This window comes from Prinia subflava, chromosome 1, assembly GCF_021018805.1.
Source record: "Prinia subflava isolate CZ2003 ecotype Zambia chromosome 1, Cam_Psub_1.2, whole genome shotgun sequence".
NCBI classification, from domain to species: domain Eukaryota; kingdom Metazoa; phylum Chordata; class Aves; order Passeriformes; family Cisticolidae; genus Prinia; species Prinia subflava.
Window position 1 is genome coordinate 130847687 of NC_086247.1, and position 16618 is coordinate 130864304.

At 35.7% G+C, this 16618-nt stretch overlaps 1 protein-coding gene across 6 annotated transcripts in view; it reads right to left on the reverse strand.

Annotated features, from left to right (window-relative positions):
• AKAP9 (A-kinase anchoring protein 9) overlaps positions 1-16618 on the reverse strand; it is a 112985-nt gene that overhangs the window by 23980 nt on the left and 72387 nt on the right. For 4 of the 6 annotated variants that reach the window (XM_063412482.1, XM_063412474.1, XM_063412449.1 and 1 more), the window contains 8 exons: positions 14337-14548; positions 9935-10097; positions 6952-7164; positions 5682-5720; positions 4252-4484; positions 3501-3620; positions 252-428; positions 39-143 (listed from right to left, as the gene is read on the reverse strand). In XM_063412482.1, coding sequence (XP_063268552.1) covers positions 39-143; positions 252-428; positions 3501-3620; positions 4252-4484; positions 5682-5720; positions 6952-7164; positions 9935-10097; positions 14337-14548 — 1262 coding nt within the window. Of the gene's footprint in view, positions 1-38; positions 144-251; positions 429-3500; positions 3621-4251; positions 4485-5681; positions 5721-6951; positions 7165-9934; positions 10098-12192; positions 12972-14336; positions 14549-16618 lie in introns of those variants that run through there. The other 2 variants (XM_063412458.1, XM_063412491.1) reach the window with 2 other exon arrangements.

Consider the following 16618-nt stretch of genomic DNA (forward strand, 5'->3'; position numbering starts at 1 on the left):
GTTGAAGTGGAAGACAGAAATTTTCACAGGCATTTTACCTCCTTTTCCTTTCTGTCCACAGCTTCTCGTTCAGCTTGCAGTTGTACTTCAAGAGGTAACTCTCCCTTTACTATGATGGTGCCAAACTGTTTCCTTTCCTCCACCTATAACAGAAATAATACTAACAGTTATCAGATTTAAAAAACACAGTATTTTGATCTCAAGAAAATAAGAAATCAGCAAATCCCTGATAAATTTCAACCAAGCAATACCTTTTGCAAGTGGTCTGCACTGATGATTAAGGCTTGTTCCAGTTCTCTTATCCTGCATTCTAGCTTCTCAATTTCTTCATTTCGTTCTTGTATATCTCTCTGAAGCTGCTCCTTAGAGAGCAAAAGCTCACTGCATTTGTCTGTTTTTTCTTTGAGATGGTTTGTTAACTGTTCAACCTGATGACAATATGGCAAGATTATTATATTGTACTACACCAGAAGGATTTGCTAGCAATTGCAACACCATGCATTTTTGACAGGAAGAAAGTATTCCTCTTTTTCTCCCATAGTGAAACTCCTACTCTTTAGGTGAAACAGAACATATAGTCAGAACACTGTGGTACTACATCCAACAAATCCAAACAGCATTATTTCAGAAGTGGTATGCTCTGTGCCACATCGCCTACTCTCCAGATCTGATCTTGACCTTCTGAAGCCTTCACACTCTGTAGTCAGTTAAAAGCAAGCAGCAGAGCATCCCTATGCAGCCCACTAAAATGATGCCTTTAACACCTATGGATGGGATGTCTTGACCTTATGGTCAAGATGCTATTTGCCTCAGAGGAAAATCATAGTCCTAAAAATCTGTGACAAAATGATTCAGAAGAAGGAGCTGATTCATGATATACAGGAATATGCCAAAACTCACTGGATCTTTAATACTGAAGAGAATAGCTATACTTAAATCACAAAATACAGGAAGCTTTGTTTTCTTGCTGTGTTCCTTAAATGGGACCAGACAGATGTCATGGATGTAATAAATTAACTTTCTATGGGGGGAAAAAACATCCACATCAAACATTCTGAATCTCAGTAGGTCAGATGTATGTATCTCAGAAACAACATATTAAAAGATTAACTAAAGTAGCAGAGATAGTATTAGCTATCCATTTCTAGCTGTACTTCAGAAATTACTAATTGAAATTACAGATACGAAAGACGCATAACAAATCCATAGTATTATGTACAGAGGTAAGACCTGAGTAATTAAGCAAGAGACAGGGAAAGTAATCTTTGGCCCACTCAAGAAACTGATTTCAGTATTTACAATTAGGAAGTTACGATGTAGCCAAAAGGTAGAAGAGTCAAAGCATTTCAAGAGACAGGAGAGAAGAGGACCAGAACATAAAGCTGACAGGATGGTGTTACTGACGTTATCCATCCATGAGTAACACCACAGTCTGAAGTGACCTCAAAAAAGTCCTGAGAGAGAAATGGAAAAATAAAAATCAAGTCTAGAGCAGACTCTGTGACAACCCTCCCTGGAATAAGTTGACAAAGCTGAAACAACAGTAAGAAACAAATTTAGTTATCAACTGAAAATGCTCATGGCATTCCCTCAAAGCAGAAGAGGATTTTAAAAAATGTGCAACTACAAAAAATAGAACTGTTCTCTCCAAAGCATGACAAAGAATGAAAATATGTATATTTACAAAATATTTCAAGGAACACTGTGACATCAAAATATACTATATAGTAAGAATATGTACCCCATTTGATAAGATAAATGTAAACCTACTACATTATTGAAAATTCTGTCTGTAATTTCAAGCATATCACATTCAATATCACCTATATCTAAACCAGCTCCTACATTTGTGGTGCTTGCAGACATTATCTTACTCTCTTTCTACCTATTAAAAAATTCTAATTTAAAAACATCAAGTACAAACCTCAAAATTTTAATCACAGTTAAATCTTTCATTTTACAGCATGCTTTAAATTTCCATTGTAGCACATCTGCCAGCTTAAGAGTGTACATGTATGTGTATATATACATATAAATCAGGATGATTTTTACATACAGATTCTGAACAAATAAAACAATTTTTATTATGCTACCAAATTTGAACTTTTCTTGGGAGAATTTTTTTATGTGAGAATTTTAACCAGGAATTCATATGCTATCCATGCCACAAATAATAAATAGACACATAACAAAATGAATTGAAAATGAACATCCTGGATTCAGGAATATTAATTGTGTTTGAGCCACCTCCTTCTGTGTAAAATGTCAGCAGGAGAGGAATGTGCACGCTCTTGGCAACAGAAGGAAACAGATGTAGAATTGCTCTGTATGTTTTCTTTAACAGGTACCCAGCTAATTCCAGGTGATTCATTGTTCACAGAGGCTGATGACAACCATATCCCACAATACTGACTCAACAACATCGTATTTTGTATAAACCTTTGTACTAAAATATATTTAGAAACCCAACGAATCACAGTTCTAAGCCTGCAAATTCCAAATAAAGTACTTTGACACGCTCATCTCACATATAGCAATTTGTATCCTATTACTGTCTGTGGTCCTAAAATATATCCTAGAATCATAAAGTGGTTTTGGTTGGAAGGGACCTTAAAGGTCACCTAGTTCCAACACACCTGCTACAGGCAGGAACACCTTCCACTATTTCATATAATACAGAATACTAAATACTGCTAATATTTAAGAATTGAATGACACCAACTGAACTACTCCAGTAAGACCTTTGATTTGAAAATGACAGTCTAACATAATAAAGGGCTTTTTAATACTGAAAATCAAGCAAGAAAATAATGCAGAAGTATCAGCCTTGATCAAAAAGCAGCACTCAGGAAAACCCACAAAAAATCAAATGTAATTTAACTGACGAACAGTTCACCAAACAAAAGCATTGTAATAGATACCATTTGCACTGCTGCCACTGCTTGATTTTGCAGAGTCTAAGAGTTTTTTATGATTCCCTTGAGCTGCTGTTCTACAGTCACTTCACTTGTTTCAGTGTCAACAGACTTTCACTGGGGACATTCAGTTGTACACAGAGTGCTACATCACAGGTGTTAAACCTCAGTAACTCAGTTCCCTCAGTGCTATAAACAGGATGTCAAAAACCAACATCAGAACATAATGTACAGAACATTGTTGTCAAAGAACATAAGAATGTAAAATTGCTAGAATAGTCTTGAATGTTTCCACAAACTTTTGAGAACAGTGGATTTTCTAAGTCAAGCTATAGGAGAAAGCCTTACTGAAAGTCCAGAAGTTTCTGTATGTAGGCTAGTAAAACCAAACAGCCTAGAAAAAACCCCAAAACACAGTTCCACCACTTTCCTGCAACACCTCCAAACTCAGAGCATTTACTTTTCTGGCTTGCAAATGGATGCAGAGTAGGTACACCATAAAATAGCTTCATTATAATATCTTAACAGCTGTCAACTTGTCATTCGTATTCATATTCATTGAGTACAAGTAATAAAATGTGTTACCTCTCTGGTTTGATGCTCATTGACAGGCTGACTCCGTTGTGGAATCTTAAGCTGTTGCTCCAGCTTTTGTATCTCTTGCTGAAATACATCTCTCTCATGCTCTCGGTCAATTGCTTGCTCCTGAAAGTTGAGAAATTATGTGGATACACATTTGATTCAAGAACTATCCAAGTTAAGCATCATCACTTCTAACTTGCATTAGTATGAGGTTGATAACAAAAACGTCAGTATTTATAAGCTAGCAGAACTTACTGCAGATACTATTAACATCTTTATTATTTGAGGCAATAAATTTCATATTTTTAATCAAAAAATTAGCACAGCAGAGACACACCAAGTAATAGTTCACAAAAATTATAGGTTTGTTTCTTCTGTTCCAGGTACACCACACAAATGACAGTAAGCAAATATTTTACGAATCCTTCCCTATTGTTTATCTTGGATAAATGTAGAATAAATAGAAATTCAAAATGGAAATTAACTCTGGGTTAATATTATGAAAAGTCATCAGAAAAAAAAGAACTATAAATTGCCTGAAATACAGAGCTGTGCTAAGCAAGAACTTTCAAATAATTTTCAACTTAAAAATTGTTAATAAATTCCTGGGCTGGAACCTACAACACTGCCTATGTTTGCCATCATCTGCCTATGTTTGCTCAAAATCTGAAAAAAAAAATAGCATTTCTCCCTGAACCAAACTTTAGTAGCAGTGCTACCCACCTTCATGATATCTGCCTTTTACCATACTTACATCTAGAAATTTTCTTGTTTTCTCCAGCTGCTTCTCCAAGGCCTGGTTTTGCTGCCTTAGGTCCATTAGTTCTGCATTTTTCTCTTGTTCTAGCTCTATGAAACGATTGACCTGTTCTTCCAAGTCTATTTCCAAGACTTTAACTTGCTTCTGAAGGTCATCATACTCTTTTTCAGCTTGACGTTGTACTTCAATTTTTTCCTTCATTAGTTTTTCTGTTTCCTCCAGTAATTCTGAGTATAATAAAAGCATCACTACTTTTAGATATGAATAGTAAGCAATGTTATGATGTAAAACCACTCCCCAAGGTATCCATGCTGTAATCTGCAGAAGGATGTGAACTGGCTTGGGTTTTTTACTATTTTTCTTTTTTTGAAAATATATTTTCTTCTGAGAAATAATCATGATAGTGACTGAAGCAAGTTCATATTAAAATTACTATCCTTTAGGTAGTCTTTGAAGGACTGTTACTGAAGTTGTATCAGATCAGTTCCCTGTTTAAGTTTCGTATCAATTAAAAGGCCTTTGTACAATTGAAAAAAAAAGAAAATGCATGGGATCAAACCACAGCTAGAGTCAGCACAGGAGTTAACAGTGATGCACAGAAAACCCAACCCTCTTCTCATCCCCATTGCCAGCAAAATCAATCCACTCCCAGACTTCATTGTTTAATGCAATACATATAAATAATTTGAGGGAAATACTGAAAGACTTAGCGAGGTTGCTGGGCAGACAGAGAGGAAAATTACTGACCTGCAACCGGAGCTTGCAAAATCAGTGACTGCATGAATGCCCAATTTTGAGTCATCATGAAAAAGCCAGCAAGCACATACACAGGAAAGCCCCAAACCACTCTAAGACTCTTAAGCCACAGCCCACTGTAGTGCCTCCTAATAACCATACGAACCCCTCGAGGTAAAACCCAAATGGCAAAGTGCACTTACTTTTGGAGAATCTTAAAAACAGGATTGATATTTAGACAAACAATAAAATTAACTTTCACTAGAGAAGAAAGATCTTTCAGGCACCATCATCTTACATCGTATTTAACCAATTCTCATTTCTAGGTAACCATTATATAGGAAATATCACAAGATGTTTAATTATCACAGTGAATAACTCATCTATATTTGGGAATAAAAAGAAATAAAAGACTACAAAAGTATCTCTCAAATACCATCTAAGTCACTGTAATTCATAGGTGAATAAGATGATGGTTATTGATGAATTTGCTTATTATGTTTAGAAATTATAAGAAATGTTGTTAGCAAAATGTAGAACTCAGTACGAAGTACAACATCAAAGCTGCAGGCCAGTAAGAATTACAAGTAACGTCAGTAAGCCAAAAGCCCAATAATCCTGATTAACAGTGTCAGTACGTGTAAGTCTTCCACCCAGTTACAGATTGGCCATGCAACATACAAACACACCTGCTTGGGAAGCTGCATCGACTGCAGCATCTACTAGGCCTAGGAGAATAGAGAGAGAAAACAAAAAAAAGAAGCAAAGTAATTCACATGCCAGCTATAGTTTTCTTGTGGAGCAACAATGTAAGAGAAAATGAAGCCAAAGATAGATGTGGCATTTAATGACAAAGTTGTTGAGGTAACTTAAGGAATGTGACATGTTATTCTGGTATGCATGATATAAGTACCTATCCATATTTATAGAATTGTTTATCCTTACAGCTCTTAACATGAAAATAACTTTAATATATTTAGAAGCCTAAATCATACAAAAAAGAACTAAAGTGGAATCATAGACAAGGATCTTCTTTATTACAGAGTAGGAAGCAGCAGGTTGTTCTTAAAATTTCGTTGTTGCAGAAAACTGCAGGAAATTGCAGATACATAAGATGTGCAATCTATAAAAATGGCAACATTATAAATTGGAATAAACTTTTAAAAATTAAATAAAATGATAACTTCAACCTGCTATTTAGAATTTAAGCACTGCTTTCAATCCTTGAAAGATCAGTACTTCTTAAAACACTACTGTTCTAATTTTCTTCCCCTCTCAAACATGTAATATTAATTTCAGTTATTAGTTTAAGGAAGAATTAAAAGACACATTTACTTTATGAGGGTAAATGCTTTTTTTGAGTATGCAGTTAGTTAGATTACATTGACACGATATATATCTGAAATTTTCACCATCAGAGCTGAAAGTTTTCATTACTGGTAGATAAAAAGTTTTCCTTATCATGCAACTGTTGTGCTATTCTTCCCTGAAAGAAGAATTTATTAGAAAAGTTTATCTTCTGTGACTAAAATAAATACAGCCATCACATGTAGTGCAAGCATGTTCTGGTAGGTATGCTTCCTAGTCTGTCTTTAAGTCTGGAAAGTATTGGAAAGTAATCCTTAAGTTTGGAAAGTATTTAGACAGTACTTTTATCCATTGTTGCTATTCCATCTCCAGTGGTAATCGAAATAAAAGCAGATTTTTGGAGATAAAGCTTTTCTGGCTTAAAGAACAACTATAATTTCTCAACACTTCTTAAAATTCAGTCATTTCTTGTTTAAAAATCAAGAAAAGTTATCATACTAACATTAGGAAACAGGTGTGACAATATCACAGCACCACCACATTTTTATTAATGATCACAAAGGCAATGGAGAGAAGCCTTTGCCATGACTAGTTATTATTTTATTTGGAAGTACAAGCAAATCTCATAGAAAGATTGTGATGAATACATACGTTGCTCTACTGGCCCCGCCTCTGCTCTCATGGCATCCTTCTGTCTGGAGAGTAATTCCTTTTCTTCCTGGACCTGCTGCTGTTCAGCCTCTAACTCCTGCAATTTGTTACCTGTACACAGCAGCTCTTGCTCTAGATGGTCAATTACATCTATTTTTTCCTGGAGTTGTTTTTCCAGAAACGCTTTCTCATCTGCATAACCATCAATGAGGCCTGTAAAACATCAGTGGGGAGGCAGATTTAATAGACAATCAAAACCAATCTTTTTCTTGTTGGACTCACTATTGTATTCTAACATGCATGCACGTGTATGTTAGATGAGCAACACTTGACAATTTCTACTCCTGTCCTTGCTATCCCTTCATGATGAACAATTACAGGAAATAGAACACCAAATATAGCACTTAATTTTTACTCAGCACAAAACCTATGGAGCAAACAGGAGCTCCAAAGCCAAAGAAAAATATGTATGTAGTAAACACAGGAGAAATAAGAAATTTAAATAAATTCAGCATAAATCACTATAAATCCAGTCCTGAGTCACTATTAAAATGGATTTTACCCTGTCCTGAGAATGTAGAAAAACTAAAGGTATTTCCACTTGTTAACCATGTAGACCCATCTTTTTTTCCTTATTTGAATTCACAGTGAACACAGACATATAGGACTGGATATTGAAACAGAAAATACTGAATGAGTAACATCATTTATAATACTTCAAAACTCTGAGACAATACAAACTCCAGTGGTTATTCCCACCATATCAGATGCTGTTCACTATGAATACTTAACAGATTTGTAGTTGAGAGGGCATTCCCAGGTTAAATGGAATGCACACTCCCACAAAAAAAGTTATGAAGTCTGCTAAAATCACATGCTGTGGTATTTACTTCTGCCAGGGGTGTTTTTGAGATGTAATGACAATTGTCAGAGTTCAGTGAACAAATTTGCATTAGCTTTTCTATCACATCAGATAAGTCATATCTGACAGCCCTAAAACACAAGAGGTTTGAAAATGTCTCAGCTGCAGTAGTTTTTTGTGATAAGAAAGAAATGATCACAAATGACACATTTAATCTGAAGAGAAGACAGAGTACCATCAGATGTATAAAGAACTAAGACATTGTTCTGCATACCTACCTAAGGAATTTGATAAAAGAATGTAGTTTGTTGAAGTATGCTCACAACTCAGTTCAATGGGCAGAAATCAAATAAAGAGTTTTATGACATCTTTGTTTTGTTATGCCAACACCAACAAAAAAAGGTGCCAGTCATTTAAAAGTGCATTAATTTGCAATGCACCTAACTCACAACTGTGCAATGTATTTATAAAGGGCTAAAACGAACATCTAATTCTCTCTCTTACATTCTAGAAGTGTTCATGAACCAAATCAACACAGCCATTCTGGCCTAATATAACAGGCATTTTTACTTTATTATTGAAGATTTGTGAACAAAATTTCTATCAAGACAAAATATTATCCTCCAAAGAAAGTAGAAACATATAGCTGTCTATATTCTGTCTATATTCTGAAATTCTTCTATATTAAACATTTTGTAACTCTACCAGTGCCAGAATATAAATTCTTAAGTTATTTGTATCTTGTGGAAGCATTCTTCACATCTTTGCATGTTAAGATGTGATCCAAACAATGTTTTTTTCACTCTTAATTTAATCTTGGGGGAAAAAAAGTAGTAATGCCTTATTTCAGATTTTAATCTATTCCCTCTGAAATCAATTTTCATCCTTTCTGGTTTTGCTAAAGCTACTGAAATGTTGCAGCCATGACTGCTGTTGCTGACACACAAGATTTGTGCTGCATGAACTGACAGGCCACCAACTGTCCCTCACATCACGTTTTAGCCATGTGGCTTAGAAACCTGCACTGCTTTTCAGCTTATGTGTGTCCCAGCTATTAATAGCATGTGAAATCACGATGGATTATCTCTCTGTGTAAAAGGAAGAGGAAGCCTAGCACGGTAGCATTCTCCAGGAGTAACATTTGACTATCAAACTTCACTCTATGCTCCCACTTTGAAACAGAGAAGTCTGCTGAGCTTCAAAACTATCAAAAATAGCTTTCTGCTTGCTACTACAGAGATCTGATCTATAGAGCAGGTGTTTTTTGCATCTTTTCCAGATGCTAATCAGAGATATGATAGAAATGTTGGGTGGCTACAAAACACTGAGCTATCAAAACAAGAGAACAAATAAAGTGTCCAACAGGTTGTGACATATTTTCCTGATGTCAGAATAGATGATCAGATTTCCCCTGTTGTAAGACCCTACAATTTTTAATTGCTTCCTTAATGAAGTTGCAAATATACTTTTTAAAAGATCACTTCAAACAGTGCAAACTAAAACGTATCACCACCATATAATCACATTCAGATTAAAAATTCTGTGTCAAGGTCAAGAGGCAGCAGGCACAAACTGAAATATGGGAAGCTGCATTTCAACATATGAAAGTAAGTCTGGGACTGTTTTCCTTTCCATTCACTGGCATTGGTCAAACACTGGAACAGCCACTCAGAGAGGCTGTGGACATTCAAAACCTGACTGAACACCTAGGCAAGTTGCTCTACCTGATCTTGCATTGAGCAAGGGGCATGAATACTTGATCTCCAGAAGTGCCTTCCAGCCTCAAACAGTTATGATTTCCAGTTGTTGACATTTAAGCTTGTCTGCACAAGCAAAAATGGTTTTATGAAATAAATTAACTTTGAGGATCCAAACACACACATAACCTAGTATTTTTAATATTGTCAAGTGTATTTTCAGATAAGTGAGTCAAAATTGGAAAACAGAATCACAGTGTTTGATGTTGGTAGGGAACCTCCAGAGGTCATCATGTCCATAATTATCCAGAAGGCTAATAACATTCCAAAATTTGCAAAGAAATTGATCAAATTTGCCATTTCTTTACCCAATTAATAAGTAAGTAGGTGCAAAGTCCAACAACTCATCAAAAAAGCTACTCACCTTCAGCTTTACTAAGCTCCAAAGCCAGCTGCTCTCTGGCTTTGGTTTCTTCATTGAGACGTTCTTGTAGCTCTTCCTGATACCTGATAAATTCGGTGGCCTCTTGTTGCTTCTTGAAGGACTCTCGCATGAGTTCTGTCTGAGTAATTTTAGCATGTTCAAGCTATCACAAGAAAAGAATTACAGAAATTAGATAAAAGCCTACTCTGTCATTCCTATTTAATTCACAGTTGCTTTTAAGTGTGATGGGAAGCCTCCTGTAACTTCACTAGACATTTGATAAAATCTTTATTGAACACTCATTTGCAGAGTACAAGATTAAGACTGACTTATAAAAGTCTAAGCAAACAGGCTTTGTCAGTAGAGTGAACTCTGTGAGCCACCTGGCTAAATCCGTGTCTTTGTTCCGGTAATTCCTGATTTATGAGTTTACACTAGATTCACCTTTGTTTACACATGGGTTTTGCACTAAATACGAGTAAGTTGACACCCACCAGACACTTAGAATGGCTAAAAACATTGTATAAAACCTGCAGAAGCCTCATTATAAATTGACTGAAATGGTGCTTCACCTCTTTTTCTCCTTAACATAAAGATTGAGGAGAACACCAGGAAAATATGAATTTTCAGAGTATTACATATTTCAACCAACAAGGGAGCAAAGCAGTGCTTCTTCCATGAGTGTCAACCTAGCAGAATTACCAAGGATTTTTTTTATTCTTCTCCACTTGTCTGGGCAGGTTAATATTTAACAAATACAGACACAGACGCAGCACAGTTTCACTGTGCTAATATCCTGAATTACTGGAAAACCATGTCACATAAAATTGCATATTTATGGTTTAGACAGATCCAAAATTACGGTCTCAAAACTAATTAAAATTAGAATTACAAAAGTAAAATAATGGAAAAAGATGAAACATTGTTAGAACTTTTGATTACACAAAATGTCCGTCTAAGATAACATCAAACTGAAATCAATTACCAAAATCTTCTCAACTATTAACATTTATAGTCTACAGCCACCTCTCTGAGGCTAACAAACTGTTAGACCTGTTTTTTGTGTGGCTTGTATTCAAAATAAGACCATTTATTTTGAATAAGAATAGATGTCAGAAAATGAAATAACATTTTCTGCTCCTTTGAGCGTGGGGGGTTTTTCTGTTTGTTTGGCAGGTTCTTAACTTTTTAATATTCTGATTATTGGCAGACATTTGAAAGATAGTAATGTCTACAGTTTCTATAAATTATTCTGTCTGTCAATTTCTTAAAATATAAAAGCTTTCTCACTAAGTCCCACTCAGATCGTGAATATGAGGAGTTTGCCTTAAAAGCTCAGAAAAATGGGTTAAGGAACATTAAACAGAACAGTACACACAAAATTATCGACTTACACTTTGAAAAGAAAATCTGAATAATCAATATATTCCTTTTATAATACACTGAATTTAAATACTCGACGTCTTTTCTAGGGCATTCCTTTTCAGATGGGCATCATTAACATGTTCATATTAACTATTTATTCTGACAGGGGTTAAAGAAAGGTCTAAATACTGCAACTATCTGCACTGGTTTGAGGTATTTTTAAACATCACAGAGCACTCTTCCTTTATCCTTATATTTTCAAGTGCTTAACGAAAGACCCACCTTGGATGAAAGAGAAACATTTGATAGATTTACTGTACATAGACAACTGTAAAAGTGGCTTCCTGAAATGCATGAAATAGTCCAGTTAAAACTCAGAATAAAAATTATTCTCCAGCTTTTTTCAGTAATAACAACCCAAAGTATTATTAAAAATATCACAGGGCAAAACAAAAAAGAAGTACAAACACAAACATGATTTTTAAAGCTCAACAACTTCTTCACAGGATCACTGCAAGCAAGCTGCCAGCTCGTGCTACTTACTGTTACTAGTCAGTGCACCAAAGCTAAAAGAGAACAACTCTGACTGCAGTCTCTTCCCCACTGTGAATTATTCTCAGTGAGAAAAATGAAATGCAATAAGTAACACAGAAGTGCTTTAAAAGGAGACCTCAAATATCTGGAATTTAACACATTTCTGGGTCTGATAAATTATTTGTGTTAGAAATGACCAGAGATTTATATAATTAAGGTTTTTTCAGTGCCCACTGAAAACTGACTTGGAAAAGGGCCTGTCATTAGTACGATTTTAACAATAGAGACAAGTTTATATAATTTTTCACTGCATTCTCTTCTATTTAAGCTTAATTTCTTTTAAAAACTTGTATACTTACTGAATAGGGAGGTGTAGGCAACGAGATTTTAGAGACAACTTTCAAAATGTGCCCATTTTTTTTGTGGCTGAAGTGAAAAATTGAAGTATTTACAACTACAGAATTATTCTCATCCAAGTGTTCAGTGAAAGGAAAAGGATATGGTAAAGGCACACGAGATTCAACCTCATAGGTATCTTCTTCCTGGCCTTCAGTCCACAAACCACTGAACAGATTAGATGCCCAGTAGGTGCGGTAAGAATCCATTCCAAAAAATATTGCTCTTGCTGCCTTCTCAACCGTCCCGTGGGTATTTTGCACCAGCTAGGCTGGCTTTAGAAATCTCTGACAGGAATTTGTAACAGAACATGTGCATTTAACAGTCTGAAGACACATATCAGCACAGCTGGTGACAAACCTACTCAGAATCAGTAGGAAGCCTCAGATCACTTCTCAAGCTGAGTGATTCAGGGGTGGATTAATCCCAAGCAAAGAGGTGCAGGAAAACTTCTTATGGTCACTCCTAAAAAATCCTTCTTAGATACGTTTCACATGAAAAAGCAACAGAAATCTTCCAATAGCAGCTGCCAGGTAATTTCCAAGGCAAGGAAGCAGAATTTTCTTCTACGTGCACAGGAACACTGCAGCAGACAAGCAAGCTAACAAAACTGAAACTAAAAATTTTCCAACTCCACTATGGCAAATGAAAGAAAAATACACGTATGTCATTATTTGCATTCATCCTTGTTGCTGGAGTTAGTTCAACAGGAAGAACTTTCTCAAACTCTGCTAGTTTAAAGGCTTCCTGGTATTATCTCCCAACCGAGAGTTCAGGGGAGTGGCCCAGTTTATTTACCTATACATAACACCAGCAGGTGGAATTTGAATTCATATACCCACTATATGCCTTGCCTCAAGTTTCAAACTGCACTTCGGGTCTGAAAGTGTGTGTTCAGACAGGTCTCATACAGTTACTTTGAAGATTTTGCCAGGCTTTCTCTGACTCTTTTAAGTTTATTTGAAGAAATGGGTACATGTCTGTACGCAAAACACAACTGATTAGAGGAAAGGTTAAAATCTTTTCTGCCCGTAACAAGTTTTAGGTTATAAAGTATTGCAAACCAGAAAAAAAAAAAGGATTCAGTTTCTGAATATTTAAAAATAATTTTCAAGTCACCTATATATCTGTGGTATATACAAGAACTATATAATCCAATAAGCAGACACTGCAAAGCAGACAAGCATGAACGCTTGCAAAGTCCCTCTATGGAACAGCCAGAGAGGTGTCCATATTTATACTGTGAGAAAATGTGTAACCAGAAGGATTTTTTATTAACTTAAGAAAAAAAAAGCCAAATATATATCATCATCATGGATAGATCCATATTTGCTTAGTAGATATTAATGAAGAAAATGTGTCTGTATGTGTTTTGAGTCATAACTCAGTTGCTGGTATTGGCAAACTCTCAAGTACAAAGCTATGAAGGAAAATACTTTGACACCTTCAAATTGCGATGAACACAAAAAAAAAGGTATGAAGTTCCTATTTCAGTTAACAAGGAAGTACTCCAGACAGCAGCTACATCCCACCATACAAAGTACTCCAATAGCAAACTGCCTCTTTTTTGGATACTATTCCTGAATCACATACCTCACATAAATGCTGGAGTGCAGATTCATTTTCTGATAGCAAGGTGGATGTGTGCTTAACTGGCCATGTTTAAATCAAGCTGGAAGAGACAGCAGGACAGCTCCACCTTTTTGGCCAGTCAATTGACTAAAATGTCTGTCAAGAGAACTAGACACAGTTCCCCTTAAACCTCCCTCTTCATAAGCTCTATGTGCTCTGACACCTCCTGTCTCATCTCAGTTGTAGCAGAATGCAGATGATCCCTATGAGCAATGAAAGACTGCCCTAGATTGGTAAGAATGCCCAGATTCAGGCTTCCTCTGCAGACCAAAGCAGATTTCTAGCAGGAAAGTAAATTCACGAGTAAAGTCATCCTGGAGCAGTCTTTTCTTGGGTGGAGGCACCGGAAGCATTGTTACAGCTGTCAAAATGAACCTATGGGTTTTACACTTATGAAAACACTATCCGAAGAAAAATAAAGAAAAAAGCCCAACTGAGACACAAAATTTAGTGCTTCTGTATTAAATGGCCCCACCTGATTTGAAGTTTCATTGATAGCTTCCAGAAGCTTTTCAACAGCCGCCTGCAGTCGAGAACTAATATTCAGAATGAGCTCTTCATTTTCAGGATCTATTTCCATCCCACTTTCTGCAAGATGTTGGCTCAGCAGTCCTTCACCTGCTGCTTCTGACCACATGTTCATATCATCATCTCTCATACTACTACCATGATATAAGGAACAGGACTCTGAGAAAAAAAAAAGTTACCTTTTCACACAGACTCTTAGCAATCACAAACATGAAAAACTGTACAACTGAGTTACAATAAGAAAGACAAGTCCAAAAATGATTAAAATATTCATCTTGGTCACAAAAACAGAAAGGGAAATACTGCATACTAAAACTCACACAAACAAAACAAACAATGTGTTAATTAAAAAGAAGCAGAAGTGCAAGAGAAAAGGAGATATTAACAGACAATATTTTAGACATACTTTCAGTATGCTTAGGGGCTCTGATGCTCATCTTCTAACCTTTGTTACAACCAATAACCCTTACTATTTAGAATAACTTGCAGTATTACGTGCAAGATTGTCTTTAGAACACGAATCAGTTAAAAAACCCCAAACAAAACCAAAACCAGACTGTCAGTCCCTGTTTCACCAACACCCAATTATGTTACTATGCATTAACACAAAACTGTTCAAGTCAGTGAATCAGACTCAAGTGAGTAAAAGGAAAGGCATGCATGCAATTCAGACGGCTTCCTAGGACAAACAGACTGGAATAGAGAACAACAATATTCAGCATGGTTATTAGTGAACTGAAAATTCACTAAAATGGGTAGCTGAAAAAAATCAAGTACAGTGCAGCAAGACTGCAATTGCTGCTGCTGCTGGGTCTCCTGGCACCTGCCTGCTTCTCAATCTTCCATTTAAGGACACTATCCATTCTTTCTGAAAAGCCAGACAGAAAGCTTGCCTATGTTAGGTTGATAGCAATTCATCTAGGAAAGCACAAATTCGCCATATTTAGAATTCAAGGCTGTATTCAAGCAATGCAAGTGAAAGCAAAGTCTTGAGATGTTTTAAAATCATATTTTCAGTACAAAGGAACAATACAGTAGGCATATTGTGACAGTAGAAACTATTGTTGATAAAGTCTTTTAAAAATAAAGAAGTGTAATGTCCTTAGATTGACAGATTTGAAATATCAGAAAAAATGCTACTGTGGAGAGGTTTTAAAAATGACAATTTATTTAAATGAAGTACATTTCTGGAATATATTTAAAATAAATATTTTGGTGTGGTGCATTTCTTTAACAATTAGATGTTTTTGCTTAGGATTTTCTCAAAAATGTCTTATTTTTCAGGAACAGCAGTATGACTAAATGAATTAAGAATAGTCAATGCCTGTTTAGCAATGAAGTTGCAATACCAGGTTATCTTTGAATTCAAGTTCCTGGTTACTCCACTAATTGTGACTGCTGAACTAGAACAGTTTGTTTAGCTACAGAAATTGAACTGCAATGACAGCAGGTCAATCACACAAATTGCCTTTAAAAACTTGTTGTTTTAGGTCTTGTTGGTTTTGCCTCCTAACCCGGCAGGCAAATAATATTGGCAGGCTTATAATAATATGAGCACTCTTGTTGATATTGTTTGAACCTATCAAGCAAGTCAGATTCTAGTTTTAAGGTTTGTTTTTAGCTTTTTTGTAACAAGCTGCAACATGATTAACCACCTGGTGTACTTAACATTCCTACCTGCAAGCATTCTGACAATACCTGCAGCCATATATATGACCCATACACAACAAAGTAATCTAGAGCGATTTTAATTGAGGAAGGTTTCACTTGGTCTACTTTTCTCTTAAAATTGCTAAGATTTTCCAAATGCAGATTAATTTAGTAATTTTTTTTGTTCTGGTTATATTATTACTGTTTCATATCTCCTTTTAGATATGTGGGATATAATGTTACAAACTGTTTTCACACTCCAAAGGGAAAAAACAGAAGCACACTATATGCAAGAACAAAATGAATAACCAGATGAACAGAATATACATTCACATGGCACCTTTCATCTACACAGGATTTCAAAGCACTTTCGAGTACTGCACTTTGGAACGTCAGCCATAAACTCCTCTGTAGTGGAATCACCCTAGCAGTGGCTAGCAGTCATTTTCTGCCAGCACACTAAATATTTGCAATGGGTTTATAGACTATAAAAGCTTTCCCACAACACTCTAATATTCCATCCCCCAGCATTATAAGGAAGGCTGCAAAATGAACAACTTCACTTTTTTTATTCAACAG